This window comes from Canis lupus, chromosome 11 (genome assembly GCF_048164855.1).
Source record: "Canis lupus baileyi chromosome 11, mCanLup2.hap1, whole genome shotgun sequence".
NCBI classification, from domain to species: Eukaryota; Metazoa; Chordata; class Mammalia; order Carnivora; family Canidae; genus Canis; species Canis lupus.
Window position 1 is genome coordinate 19,723,240 of NC_132848.1, and position 14,733 is coordinate 19,737,972.

General features: G+C 50.5%; 1 protein-coding gene across 8 annotated transcripts in view; it reads right to left on the reverse strand.

Annotated features, from left to right (window-relative positions):
• MOV10L1 (Mov10 like RNA helicase 1) overlaps nt 1-14,733 on the reverse strand; it is a 72,689-nt gene that overhangs the window by 37,006 nt on the left and 20,950 nt on the right. For 7 of the 8 annotated variants that reach the window (XM_072843460.1, XM_072843461.1, XM_072843463.1 and 4 more), the window contains 7 exons: nt 12,366-12,509; nt 11,482-11,705; nt 10,941-11,070; nt 9,687-9,881; nt 7,212-7,326; nt 704-881; nt 326-396 (listed from right to left, as the gene is read on the reverse strand). In XM_072843460.1, coding sequence (XP_072699561.1) covers nt 326-396; nt 704-881; nt 7,212-7,326; nt 9,687-9,881; nt 10,941-11,070; nt 11,482-11,705; nt 12,366-12,509 — 1,057 coding nt within the window. The remainder of the gene's footprint in view (nt 1-325; nt 397-703; nt 882-7,211; nt 7,327-9,686; nt 9,882-10,940; nt 11,071-11,481; nt 11,706-12,365; nt 12,510-14,733) is intronic. The other variant, XM_072843458.1, reaches the window with a different exon arrangement.

A 14,733-nucleotide genomic window follows, 5' to 3' on the forward strand; every position in this document is an offset into this window, starting at 1 on the left:
GGGTCTCTATTCGGGAGTACGTTCGGCCCAAATCTGACTAATTCAAACATCACCACTTACATGTGCTAAAAGTAAAAGGTAAGTATGACTTACATGATTGAAAATTATCGTTTTTTTTTAAAGACATTAAGCTCTCTTTATTTATTTATTATTTTTTTGTTATTAAGCTCTCTTTATGCATCACTTTAAATATTCACTTAATCCTAAATTTTCTGAAATACTGTCAAAGGCTGAAGGAGCACCCCTGCCACAGTGGCGGGAGGAAGTTGACCTCTGACGGGCTGGAAGAGTTGGCCCAGCAATAAAGATCAGGAGCGCCGCTCACCTCAATCACATAGCCGATGTACTCGATGACATGTCCATTGTACTCTTGAGTTTTTAAAATCAGCTTATCACCTAGTTAAGAAATATAGTGCCACATGTAAAACTACAAAATCCCCAAATTTTGCTACTGTTCTCTAAAATTAAACACTTTGAAAAAGTAAAACAAACATCACTGGGATGAGCTGCTTAAAACCAGCATCAGAATGACCAAAGAGAGGTGCTGGATGCATGGAAAGTGCTGACCAAGTTTTACAGAAGATTCCAACCCAAAGCAAAGCCAACGAGATGTAACTGGAGTGTTGCCAGTTGTGACATCCTTTCCCTGACAGGGGATCCACGTCTGGTCCACCGAGTAAAATGGGACCTGTAAAAAACCCACCTGCGTACAGAGAAGGCCTACTTTCAGCCAATCCTGGGACCTCCAGGACCAGTAGGTCACCATTTCTTTTCAAGGTGACCCCACTCATGTTGTATTCTTTCAGTTCTATTTCTGCATGAATCTCCTCAAGCCAGAGCAAAGTCGAAAATTTTTCTTTGTAGTTCGACATGTTCAAAAGCTGAAAAAAAACCCAGCAAGTTAGTGAGAGCAGAGTCATACATCCAATACACCCATGGTCCAGGAAAGCAGCAGCTCTGGAGGTGCTAAGTCAAAGCTGCTGAAACTCAGCAAATGGGAGATAATGGCTTTAAAACACTGACCCCCAGGCTGTGCAGGACAGTGCTCCTGAGGTTGGGAGACTACCTCTGGGAACCGCACAACTGCCCTGGCTACTGCCTAGACAGAGTTTCTTTTTTTTTTTTTTTTTTTTTTTTAGACAGAGTTTCAAGGCCCTGATGCAGAGAGCCCAGGGGAGCTGTGTGGTCTCTGCTTTGAGGAGACGGAGCTGGGGTCCAAGGAGGCCAAGGGGGCAGAGTGCCAGGAAGAGCGAGCAGCACAGAGAAAGGTTTGAGGAGCTGCAGAGGGTCCCCTCCGAGCTGTCAGCTGAATGCTGGTCAGTGCGTGAGTGCAAGAGCCAATGTCAGGTTGGGACATCTATCTGATGAGATAAGAGCAGGGTTCCCCAACCCAGGCATGACCAATACCTGGACTGCACTCTCTGGGGTGGGGGCCATCCTGTGCACTGTAGGGTACTTAGTGGCACTCCTGGCCCCTACCCACTTGCTGATACTAGCACACCCAGTCATGACAACCAAAAACGTCTCCCAGGAGGGGAACTGTCCCCTGTTGAGAACCACTGTATGAGAAGGAATAATTCCCAGAGCTCACACGGGGCCGAGAACAGTGTGAGTCCCAGCAGCCCAAGTGGAAAGGCTTGTAATACATGAGACATTGGAGGGAGTATTCGGAAGGGTATTAGCCCTAAATCAAATGCTATTCTGGTCCCACCTAACAAAGCCTTAAAGCCAGGCTTCAAAGTATCCCAACTGTTTCAAAGTAACTTAACTGCACCCCAGAATAAACCTCAGAATATTCTCAGGAACAGAAAAATAAGCCAAGAGCCAGCAAGGTAAAATCCAGAATGTTTGGCATCCACACAAAGATTAACAGGCTTAGAAAGAACAGAAACCACAAATCATAATGGGGAGAAAAACCTCTCAGCAGAACCAGAACTGACCCATGTGACAGAACCTGCAGACTAGGACACTGAAATGGCTGTTATTCAAAGAGCTAAGACTGAGCATGTGCAGCAGGGACACAGAAGATTTACAAAAGACCCATGCTGAACTGCTGAAGATGGTAACTACCATGAGCAACATTAAAATACACCGGATGGGCCTACACATTGCAAAGGAGAGAACTAGTGAACCTGAGCACTGGCAACAGGCATCTTCCAAATGCAATGTAGGGAAGACTGAGGAAATGTGAGCAGAGTGTCAGCGAGTTGTGGGCGGCTCCAAGTGACCAATACACAAGCAAAGGGAATCTGCAAAAAGGGCCGGGCAGAAAGAGAGTCTGAAGACAGAATGGTCAAAAATTACCCAAATTTGAAGAAAACTAAAAGCCCACATATCCAGGAAGCTCAAAGAACCCCAAGCTAAGAAATGAGAAGAAAACTATATTAAGGCAGATTATAAATTGAAATTTTTTAGAAAAAGAAAAACTTAAAAGCTGCTAAAAAAGTACACATTATATGCAAAACAAACAGTAAGAAAGAAAGCAGATATTTCACTAAAAACACAGTGAGCTGGAGACAGCAGAGCAGCATCTTTAAAGTTCCAGCCCAGAATTCAAGACCCAGCGAAAATCTTTCAAAAATGGAGGTAAAATACTTTTCCAGATATATAAGACTGTAAGAACTGGTCACTCTGGGGCCCCTGGGTGGCTAGAGGTTGAGCGTCTGCCTTCAGCTCAGGGTGTGATTCTGGGGTCCTGGGATCGAGTCCCACATTGGGCTCCCCACAGGGAGCCTACTTCTCCCTCTGCCTGTGCCTCTGCCTGTCTCTCATGAATAAATAAAATCTTAAAAAACAAACAAACAAACAAACAAACAAAAAATAACCATCACTCACAGACAAGCACCACAGATGTTTACCTTGCTCTGTAAGACCCCAGGTGTCTGGGTCCACATGAAGGAGTGAGAGCACCAAGGATGGGAACTATGTGGTAAGCCTCAAAAAATGCTTACACCTTTTCCTTTTTAAAATATTTTATTTATTATTCATGAGAGACACAGAGAAAGGGGATGGGCAGAGACACAGGCAAAGGGAGAAGCAGGCTCCATGCAGGGAACCCAATGTGGAACTCGATTCCAGGACCCTGGGATCATGTCCTGAGTCAAAGACAGATGCTCCACTGCTGAGCCACCCGGGTGCCCCAAAACACCATTAAAAAAATTTTTTTTTTATTTATCAGAGACAGAGACAGCGAGCGAGTGAGCAGGGGCAGAGAAAGAGGGAGAAGCAAACTCCCCACTGAGCAGGGAGCCCGACATGGGGCTCCATCCCAGGACCCTGGGGTCATGACTTGAGCCAAAACCAAGAGTCAGAGTCCAGAGTGAGATGCTTCATCAATTGAGCCACCCAGGTGCCCCAAGAAATGCCATGTTAAACACTCATCAAAAGCAAGCTGCAGAGGGGTGGGTGTTGGGGCTCCTCGCTCAGCAGGGAGTCTGCTTAAGATCCTCTCCCTTCCTCGGCCTCCCACCACCCCACACCCCCCGCCAAAAAAACAAGCTGTAGAAGCAGCATCGGTATCACACAGAGTAGATGCCAGAACCGAGACTACTAGGGACAAAGCAAGACCTTTCATGTTAGTAAAGGGGCTCATCAATCAATCTGACATAGTAGCCATCAATGTCTATGCCGCTAATTATAGGACTTCTGTATAGGGAGTAAAGGGCAACAGAAAAAAAAAAAGGATCAGAACAGATATTAACAACAAAAACAAAAACAAAAAAACCCCCAGAAAAATAGACAAAAATAAAAAAAAAATCAAAAGCTGGTTCTTTGAGAAGATTCGTAAACATTTATAAACATCTAGCCAAATTGATGAGGACAAAAGAAAACACATATTAATATTATAAACAACTTCATGTAAATAAATTAGACAACTTACACAGCAAAACTACTTTAGAAATAAAAGCCACCAAAGCTCACTCAAGAAACTCCACTTCTTTATCACTTTTGAAGGAATCAAATTCCTTTTTTTTTTTTAAGATTTATTTATTCATAAAGATACACAGAGAGAGGCCGAGACACAGGCAGAGGGAGAAGCAGACTCCTCGCGGGGAGCCTGATGTGGGACTCGATCCCAGGACCTCGGGGTCACACCCTGAGCCAAAGGCAGACACTCAACCACTGAGCCACCTGCGCGGCCCAAAATCGAATTCCTAATCAAAAATCTTCCCACAAAGAAAACTGACCCAGAATGCCTTCCTGGTAAATTCTGTCAAAAACTTAAGGAGTAGGGATCCCTGGGTGGCACAGCGGTTTGGCGCCTGCCTTTGGCCCAGGGCGCGATCCTGGAGACCCGGGATCGAATCCCACATCGGGCTCCCTGCATGGAGCCTGCTTCTCCCTCTGCCTGTGTCTCTGCCTCTCTCTCTCTCTCTGTGTGACTATCATAAATAAATAAAATCTTTAAAAAAAAAAAAAAACAAAAAAAAAACTTAAGGAGTAAATGATACCATTTCTACAAAAACACTTTACTAATTTTTTTTTTTTTTAACACTTTACTAATTAAAATGAGGGAACACCCCAACCATTCCGGGAGGCCCATAATATGCTCCCATCAACACCAAAGAGGTCACAGAAAAACCACAGCACCACGTCTGCCGTGTAGACACAGACACCCCAACAAAACCTAAGCACACCAAATGCAACTCCGTGTGCACACATGCACGAGTACGGACCATGGCTGGGTGGAGCTGACCACAGGAGCAGGAGGCTGAGTTAACTTCTCACCACATTAACACATCACCCTCAAGAGAGCCAGAAAAAGCAGCTGAAACTCACCTCAAGTGGACACCCGGGTGCCCTGAGCACACTTCACAGTGTAGTGCGACGCCCATAAGAACACCAAGCCAGACAGTGCGCCTGCCCTGTCCCCTGGCCTCTGCGGCCTGGCACGTTCTGGACACCTCACCTAAACACAATCACGAAGCGTGTGACCCGAGGGGAATGCACTGGGACACGCTCGCTGAGTGGTGATGACAGGGCCCCTCCAAGCAGCTCCCAGCGTGGGGGTTTCCTGCTGTTGCTGTGACGGACGAGTGGGCTGCACACGTGTGGTCTCACCTCACCCAGGGGAAGCCCAGCTCTGGCTGGGGCTGCTTCCTCTGGGAGGCTCCCAGGGAGAACCCCGTCTTCTTGCCTTTCCCACTCCTAGAGGCGCTGAATCCCCCTCCCTCACCAGGTGGCCAGTCTGGGCTACCTCTCTCCCTGACAAGGCCCACTGGGCCACCCAGAAAATCCAGGGTCATACCCCCGACGTGCCGAATCTCAAACTGAAATAACAACCTGAGTCAAAGACCCAAACCACCAAACGAGAAATACTTTGATTCTATTCACACAGATTTCTGAAAAGGAAACCACCCTCTGGAGACAGCAGACGGTGCTAGGCTTAGGGACAGGGCTAGGGGAGGAGAGGGGTCACTCAGGGACGCCAGGGGCAGATGTGCTCACCATCCTGACCGTGGTGAGGCAGTGGGCAGGGGTTGGAGCGCTCTTCCATGAATGCACCTTCCACGGACGCAGGCTGCTGGATGTCACCCATGCCTCAGGAATGCTGATGAAGGGATGTACCTGCGTGCCTCAGGGAGCACCTCAAAGGCAGGTGCAGGACTAAACACATCACACAGGTGGAGAACCTGGGAGCCTGCAGCCACACGGTACTTTCACCACCGTCCCCGTTCTTAGTACTGCCCAGCAGGATTGCGCTACGTTCTTGTGCCCGCACAAGGAAGGTCCCTTCCCAGTGCCCAGGCTCCCGTGGCTGCATCTGTACCAGCAACAGACACTTGGTCTCCAGGCAACTCCCTATTTCGAAGGCTGGTTTGCTGCCTCGGAACCTAGCTCAGGCCTGGAACTCGCTCAAATACCGCAACGCCTTCCTGACATGACAAGCCTCCCTGCGTCCACCCTCTGCACCCTGATCCTCCCATGTGGCCAGGCCAGCGCCCAGGCAACGCAGAGCCGCCCCTCCTGCCTCTGTGTCTCAGCGTGCCACTTGCTGTCTGCGGTATCTCCCTCCCTCTTCCAGAGCGCCAGTGAGTCCTTGGGAAGGGGCACCTCCTGCCCACGCCCACCTGCGGTGCAGCATCGCGGGAGCTTCTCCTGCCCACCCTGCTAGGGGTCCAGAGCCCGGCTGACAAGAAGACCACCCCTCCCTTGGTCCCCAGCCTCCTCCCAAACCTTGTTTCTTCTGTGTACGCCCCTTCTCCATCTGCTCCCTCCTGCTTCATGCCCTCAGCCCATGACAGACTCAAGACTGGCTCATCCTCGACAGAACACCGGGAACCAAGTCTTCCTCCAGCTGCCATCCGGTCTCTGGTCTCATCACCCGGATGCTGCACAGGCCCACACCCTCACCACTGCTGAGCTGCTCCTCAGCCAGTAGACCCCCAGGCCCCATGGGAAGTGCCCTCCTGCACAACGGGCAGCACTCTCCCCTCTAACAGCAGACGTGATGCTTTCCTCGCTCCTGGACTTGGCTGTCCACTACACACAGGCACGTGCTCTGTTGACCCCCGGCTCCTCCTCGTGCCACCTCTCCCCTGGGGGCCCCGCCCCTTGTCTGGCTTTGCCACCACCTGTTAACAGTGCACAGGCTGGACAAGGCTTCCTCCCATGAGCTCAACAATAAGCCTGAACACAGGGATCCCTGGGTGGCGCAGCGGTTTGGCGCCTGCCTTTGGCCCAGGGCGTGATCCTGGAGACCCGGGATCAAATCCCGCGTCGGGCTCCCAGTGCATGGAGCCTGCTTCTCCCTCTGCCTGTGTCTCTGCCTCTCTCTCTCTCTCTCTCTCTGTGACTATCATGAATAAATAAAAATTAAAAAAAAAAAAAAGCCTGAACACAAAGCAGGAGCACTGCCACACAGGGTGGGTGATGTGAAGGCGGTCGTGTGTGAGGCCTCCTCCCAACCACCGGACCCTATAGCTTGAGGGCTTTCCCACACACGTCCTGCCTTCCCAGGTGTTCAGAGTTTTATTCTGGATGGGAAGCCATTTGGAGGCAGGCCGCTGGCCTAGCAGAGACAGGCTGGGCGGGTGGCAGAGGGCAATCACACACGTGGGGTCAACAGCAAGGAGTCCCTCTCTCTCAATGACCTGCTATTTCCAGATGTCCATGATAGAAATGAACCAGTCTGAGCAGGGTTCATCCTCAGTTTATCAGAAAAAGCTCAAGTGTGGCAAAGAGTATTTCGTATCAAATACGTTTCCTACCTCTGCAAGTAACGGCTGAAAAGTCAGAATGTCGATTTTCTGTTCTACACATTTCTTAAGTCTATCTGGTATTGGATACTGTGGGAGGAAACTTGGAAGTTGTCGTCTTGAATTCCTTTAAAAAAAAAACAAAACAAAAGCACAAGTCAAAGATAATTCTTAATGACCCTGCATGTCATAGGAGCCGTTCTCACTCAAACATCCTTTCCCACTTCAGAAAAGCTAAAGGTCCTTCCATAACCCGGTATAAATGTGAACTGCTGCCATCAGTCTGGAGTTTGCAAACTTACTTCAGCTGCTTTGGGATCCTTCCACCACATCAGCTCTCGAGGGCCCTCTCGTGTCCTCCAGCAGAGAACAGCAGGGCTGCCTGGCCCAAGACTCCCTCAGAACCAGGGAGCGAAAACCACTGTTCCTGAGCCCCCACTCCGGTAACTCCCACTGCAGCCCTGCGCCTCGGAGAAGCAGCTCCGCTCCTGCAGGCTGTGGAACAGCGCAGGCTGCTCTGTCTGGGTCCTGCCGCCCTGTTTTTCAGCCCGGGGAAATTCGGTTTTACCCTCTGGCTTCAGTCTTTCCCCAGGAAGGGCTGTGGAGAGGAGTCACTGAAGTCGGCCACTGCCAGGATGAAGAACACGCTACTGCTATGGGTCGGTCTGACAGAGCACAAGAAGTGACCGGACAGGAAACAGCCAGGGGAGGCCCAGCAGATCTCTGATCTTAGGCTGTCCCCCTGCATGCAGTGAAGAAAAGCACTCCTGCTCCATCCTAACTCCTGCTTCCAGCTCTCACCTGGCGGGGGGCATGCAGCCCCAGCCCCTTCCTCCAGGCACCTCACTTGGATATCCCAGTGGCTCAGCTCTGGACAGGAAGGCTGCTCAGAGGTACTGTGGCAGAAACACCCCCGAAGCCCCAGAGCCACTACTACTACTAGCAGCACCTCGCACCTGAGACACGGGTTTGCAGTGAGGGTTTCCACCAAAGGACATGTGTGAAGTACATGTGGAGAGGCATTCCGTGAGTGACAGCAAAGTGTTAATTACCAGTATGAACACGACAAACGGGATGGGACCATCACTACATACATATTTAGGTAAAAGGCCTCAATAGTCTTACCACATGGTCTGTCTGTAGCCCAGGGTAGCTGGAGACTCTGCGGAAAAGGTCCAGCACAGAGAGAGCCTCCAGAGACTGGTTAGCAAACACACAGCGCTGTTCTGGGCAGGGAGCAGGGGCAGGTGGCAGCAGTTCCAGGTCCCTAACGTGACAACAGGAGACCCTACCTCCTGCTTTAGAGACTCTTCCACACAGTGACCCGTGACAGCTGAGCAGGGGGCTGTTGGTCTAGTTCCCTCTCTAGTTCAGTCAAATGCCAACTAGCAAGCTGCTTGCTATACCACCACCTGACAACCTGGGCTCCGTAAAGCTCCTATAGTTAAAATGCAATCATTTAGGACATTCCGCTGCCTGCAGGCCCCAGTAACGCTCGTTGCCCCGGCCTAGGCTCCATCCCCAAGGGCATATCCTTTCCATGATGGATGGTTCTCACAACTTACTGGTAACTACTGATCACTCTGTAGAAAAAACTGGACGTTTTACATATGTTACCTCATCTAATGCTTGTAACCATGTGAGGGACACTATCATTTTACAAACAAGACCAGGATTCCATGAGGCTACGAAACTGGCCCAAGGTCACACAGCGCCTGGTAGTAGTGCTGGATTCAAACAATGGCCTGACTCCAAAGCCAACCACTTCATACTTTGCTAACAGAATTTTTCTTTAGCCTGCAAATTAGTAGAAATCCGTAATGCCTTAAGTTATTACTGGGCAGAAATGTGATTTGAAATTCAAGATTTTCCAATATTAGAAGAGAAGTATCTATCTTCCAGTGGATTCTGGGCAGTACTCACATTAAACCTGTCAGTTCCTACAACTGTGAGTGAGCTTTCACATCACAAAATCAGGAAATATCCTTATAGCTCAGATTCTTCCCTATAGCTCAGATTTTTCCAGCACCGAACTGCAAAAATTCTGATTTCAGAGATTTTTCAGTTTAGCAGCTACAGAGCATGTGGACCTGTAGCACTTGCTTGAGGCTACCACCCCAGTCCCCGACCAGTCACATTTTGTGGACCTCTTGCTGACTGGTTCCTCTGGGTGCCCGTGTGGGATGCAGGATGTCTGGGTAGATGGGCTGGGCTGCTGGGAAACACGAGATGAGGCAGGAGCAGCTGGGGCACACTGGTGGCCCAGGGGGCCGTGGCTACTGCTCTGTCCTCACACAGTGGGGCCCTCCTCAGGGACAGAAAGAGTTTCATGAAAACTCCTCCCTGCAAGTTCGATGACGGAGGTGCCTGACGCAGCTGCCCCCCAGCTTTATCCCAGGCTGCCTGCCTCTCTTCAACAACCACGTGGCCTACTCATCTCTCACACCACGAGCACACATTTGGATTCATGTTTTCTGCTTAAAGTACCTCTTCTGTGTGGTCACAACAACTGTAGTTTTTGTGGATGTTACTGTGGGGGAACTTTTAGACTTTTTCCAAGAAAATGGTTCTCGGACGGCTATTAGCAACTCCTCCCCACTTATGACATTGACTTCAAGGAACCGCCCAATTATGAAACTGGAGAAGCAGATCAGGAGAAGCTCCTTGCAGCGGCCAGAATTCCTGGAAAAAACAAAAAGCAGTTTGATTTTAGTCATAAATAAGACAAGCAGATCCGATGGAATTCCCCTCTGTACACGTATGGAAAGTCAGTTACAAAACCACAGTCACCCTTAGTTTTCAATAATTTTCTTCAGAGGAGAAAATTTCAGCTTTCTAAAATAAGAATGTTTTCCCATGATAAAAATAAATCAGCCACTTAAACTATTCTGTGATTCTCCAACTTAAGAACAATAGGAAAGACACCGTCAGTTCTTAAGTTTAAATGAGAATTGTGTAATGTTACCAAAAATATCCTGCTTTTACTTTGCTTTCTGCCCAGTTTCCTGCTGCTGCTCTACGCAGGCTCTCTTGGATGCGCTACACTGTGTTCTGTACCGTCACGTTTAAAGTGCTGGCACCACATGCTCTGACTGAAGGAAAGGTCACTGTGCTGTGAGGACCGAGGGCCTGAAGCAAGGTGGTGGTTTAATCAGACACATTTAAAAATAAATGGAATTAGCAACTGTAGAGGGCTGCTGAGAAAGGAAGAGTCCTGCAGCCCAGATGCCCCAGAGGCAGGCCCAGCAGGCAGGGCTGGGGAGCTTAGGATTCAAGGCAGGAGGCAGGGGAGGAGGAGGACTGTGAGGGCTCCTGGCCAGCTCCACACAGTCTGCCCAGGAAGGGAGGCCCCAGCCTCCTGCCCCCTGGAGCCTGTACCCGGGCCTGCTGCCCAGATGGAGACGGAAGGGCAGGAAGGCCTCAGCTGAGGGAGCAGGAGGGAAGGCGAGGAGCAGTTGCTGAGGGGCTGATGGCAGACTGAGCTGAGCCCAGCAGGCTTGAGGCTCAGAAGCCGGGGTGATCGGGTGGGGCAGCTTGTCAGGCTTGGGGAGGCAATGCCTTGGATGGTAAACTCACTCAAGCCATTTTCTCCATCAGTGCTTTTCCTTGTGCTTTGTCTCATCTGAATAGTTATGAATACTTTTATAACCTCCAGCCTAGAAGTATCGCCCATGAAACCTTAAAATCCAAACATATGAATGTCTCCAAAAGAAACTCACTCCAAGCCCTCCAGGCACGTACTTTGCATCACACACAACCACAATCGGGGCTCTTCCACCTGGAGGGATGAGCCCTCCGGGCTCCAGCTCTGTCACCTGCTTCCAGGGCTTCCTCTCTTCTCCGTCCCCACCTTCTTCACAGGCACGGTCATCTGGGAGGAGGAATTCAAATCCAGTATCAGATCAGAAGCTGAGCGGTCTCCAACAGCGGTGGCAAGCCAGTGACAGTGCATGTGCACACAAAGTACAGGACAGTAGGTGACAAAAACATCAGTGGACAGTGGGCGGCCCTTCCCGAGTTCAGAACCGCTCACAGGAAGAAGCACATCTGAAGCACTTTTGGGTATCTGTCAAGCTGTTTTTATCCCTCTCCTCATTCCCAAAACATCAGACAAGAGCCCAGAACCAAAACAGCTGGGAGCACACACTGCTGTACCAGCTGGAGCACGCCAGCCACTCGGCCCCCAGGCCCAAGCCCCGGGGACAGCAGCAGCCTCCCTGTCACGCAGACCCTGCAGGGCTCTCGCCGGTGGACCCAAGACAGTAACAGGAGGAATGTCTACCTGGACAGACTTCCTTCTCTGATGCCTGACAGGCTGGGTTTTCTTGGTAGCTCTCTAGTGAGTTAGCAGTTTCATATGAAAAATTCTTGTTCTCCTTCTCAGGAACAGGAGACCCTACTGGCCACATCTGAGTTTTATCCAGCATTTGGAATCTGAATTGTTTAGCTTTATCCCAGCCAGCCAGTTTACAGCTGACTAACTTTTGAGGAGTATCTCCTTTATTCCTGGAAAAAGAAAATCAGCCATGAATACAGACAAGATCCCTGAAGCTGAAATAATTGGCTACTGTAAAATACAGAATTCAATCTTTTGAATGAAAAACAATTACAAACACCTTTAAGAATATAAGTAAAGAGGCTATTTCAGGGTGAAAAACTAAAAGATCTTCATAAAGGAAAAAATTAAAGTTGGTTCTACAAAAATCTTTTTCTTTTTTTTGTTTTTTCAACTTCTTAAATTGTAATTTAAAACCCATTGACAAGGACACCTGGGTGGCTCAGTGGTTGAGTGTCTATCTTCAGCTCAGGCCGTGACCCTAGGGTCCTGGGATCGAGTCCCACATGAGGCTTCCTGCATGGAGCCTGCTTCTCCCTCTGCCTGTGTCTCTGCCTCTCTCTCTGTGTGTCTCTCACGAATAAATAAAATCTTAGGGATCCCTGGGTGGCGCAGCGGTTTGGCGCCTGCCTTTGGCCCAGGGCGCGATCCTGGAGACCTGGGATCGAATCCCACATCGGGCTCCCGGTGCATGGAGCCTGCTTCTCCCTCTGCCTGTGTCTCTGCCTCTCTCTCTCTCTCTCTCTGTGACTATCATAAATAAGTAAATTTAAAAAAATCTTAAAAAAATAAAACCTACTGACATAATTTTATATAAGCAACAAACTTACTCTATCCAGATCACCATATTTTTACTTCCTCCTTCCTTTAACGTTCCAAAATTTGTCATCCTCGTGACTTCAATATCACCTTTGTTTTTCAGTAAAAGGGCTCCATAGGACTCATCGGTAGTCTCTTCAAAGGCAGCAGGGTCCCTGGGGAGAGCACCCACAGAGACAGCACCATCACTGTGGCAGGCACCCCACAGCGCCACCACCCGCACGCATCGACCTACCCAGGGTCCACCGTTAGAGGACAAACCTGCTGTCCGTCCCCCAGGGACAGGCCACAGACCCACACAGAGCTCCCACAGCACTGAGAATCTCTGAGAAGGACAGCAAAATATCTTGAGGAAGAAAATGACAAATTCTACAAGATCTAGAAAAAAGGAAGCGATGTCACCACGGTGACATCTTGAAGGAGTCCCTGACTGTGGGAACGGAGTATTCAGTCCTCTCCTCTGCAGGCTGCCAGCAGGGGTGAGGGAAGGCACCACTGCTTCTTTACTCTCCCTCCACAGACCCTGTGGCTCCCCTCAGTCCGCGGACACCGCTGGGAAGCCAAACCATGTCCTCCTCCCTGCGCGCCCACAGTGCTCCTCTAGACTGGAAACCTGGAGGCACTCCCCTCCCAGACTGCAGCTCCCTTCAAAAGATGGGGCCCTGTCCACAAACTCAGTGACATCCTGTAGCATGCCGGGACCCTCCTCAGCCAGCTCCTGCCCCTCACACCCTTCCTGACCACGCGCCTTCCACTCTGTGTCACCCCTGATCCTTCCTCTCTCCTCTCATCCAGTCCACGTGGGCTGACAACAGTTGCCGACCCCTCTTCCCGTAGCTCCCACAGCTCTTACAGTCTCGCCTCTGCCCTCACCCCTACCCCAGACCAGAGAGGCCATGGAGGTTTCTGGCTCAAGCCACCCAGGGAATGGGGATGGGGAAGACTTGGGGCAGGAGGAGCTGCATCTGGAGGAGAGTGGACGTCCCGCCTCACACTCATGAACTGGTGCTCTTCCGGACATTCAACTAGGCAGCGGGTCTGCGGGGAGCGTATGCACGGGACTAATGCTGCAGAGTCCCAACCAGCTCCTGGAGACACTCACACAGAGCCCCGCTGCCCCCAGGCCTCCACCAGCAGCCTCCCCTCGGGGTCAGGAAGCCATAGCGAGTGACAGCCCTTAAACTCTTCAGGGCAGATACATGGCTCTTCTTTGTCCAAGGCAGCACTTCTGGGGCTGCTACAGTGCTTGGCACACCGGGCTTCTGCTGAAGGGTAGGACGTTCATTCCATTATAAATTCAGGAAATGGGAGCTGACTGCTTCACTGCCTGGGAGTTCCGGGGACCCACACATTGCCCTCATCCACTACTCACCCTCTAAGGCCCCACTCTGACTAGGAGATTACAAATTCACAGGATTTGGGGCTGGCTCACCCCCAGTACCTCCCTGGCCTGCAGAGATGACTACTAGAGGCATTCAGAGAAGCCTCAGGCAATGTGCAGGGATCAGAGTATCTCCTCCCCAAGGAGAACGAGCACTCCCCCAGACTTACAGCTGCGCAGGGGCCACCTGAGGCTCCCCAGCACCTGACCACCCCGCCCCTGGTAGGAGGCCGCACAGAGCGTCTCCGGCACTGCCATGCTTTAGCTTCTGCCCGGGACACGTGTACGAGTGATGGGCGCCCTGGCCTTGCCTCCAGCGTGCAGAGACCGGCCTCCCGCTGGTTATTTCCTTAACGTGTACGGAGGGGAGCTCGGCTGCAGAACAGAAACAATAAAATGACAGCACTGTCTTACATGCGGGGGGGGGGGGGGGGGGGGGGCGCGGTCATGCCCCACCCATTCCATTCAACAGATACTAGTCCACACCTACCCTGAGCTACCACTCCTCTCGAAAACATAAATACAAAAACCATAGAGCATGTTAAAAAGTGCTTAAGGGACTCCTGGGTGGCTCAGTGCTTGAGCATCTGTCTTTGGCCCAGGGCATGATCCTGGGATCCCGGGATTGAGTCCTGCAGCGGGCTCCCTGCAGGGAGCCTGCTTCTCCCTCTGCCTGTATCTCTGCTTGTCTCTCTCATGAATAAACAAAATCTTTGAAAAAAAGAAAGTGCTTAAAAAACCCACATCAGACTGAACAATAAGGATCTAAAACTGGATACAAATGCTAAGTCATTCCAAGGAATACATTTGGACCCTGAGATGGCAACTATTTTCCCTGTGACAGTCGGCGAGGGGCAGGACTGGCCACCATCCTCCTGGGCCCATGGCAGTCAGGAGCCCAGGTAACTGCAGTGTCATTTTCAAGCATTTCTGGGCTTAAATGAAGAGTCAGGGAAGCACATGTTTTCATGGCACAGGTGTTTCCTTACACTGTACAT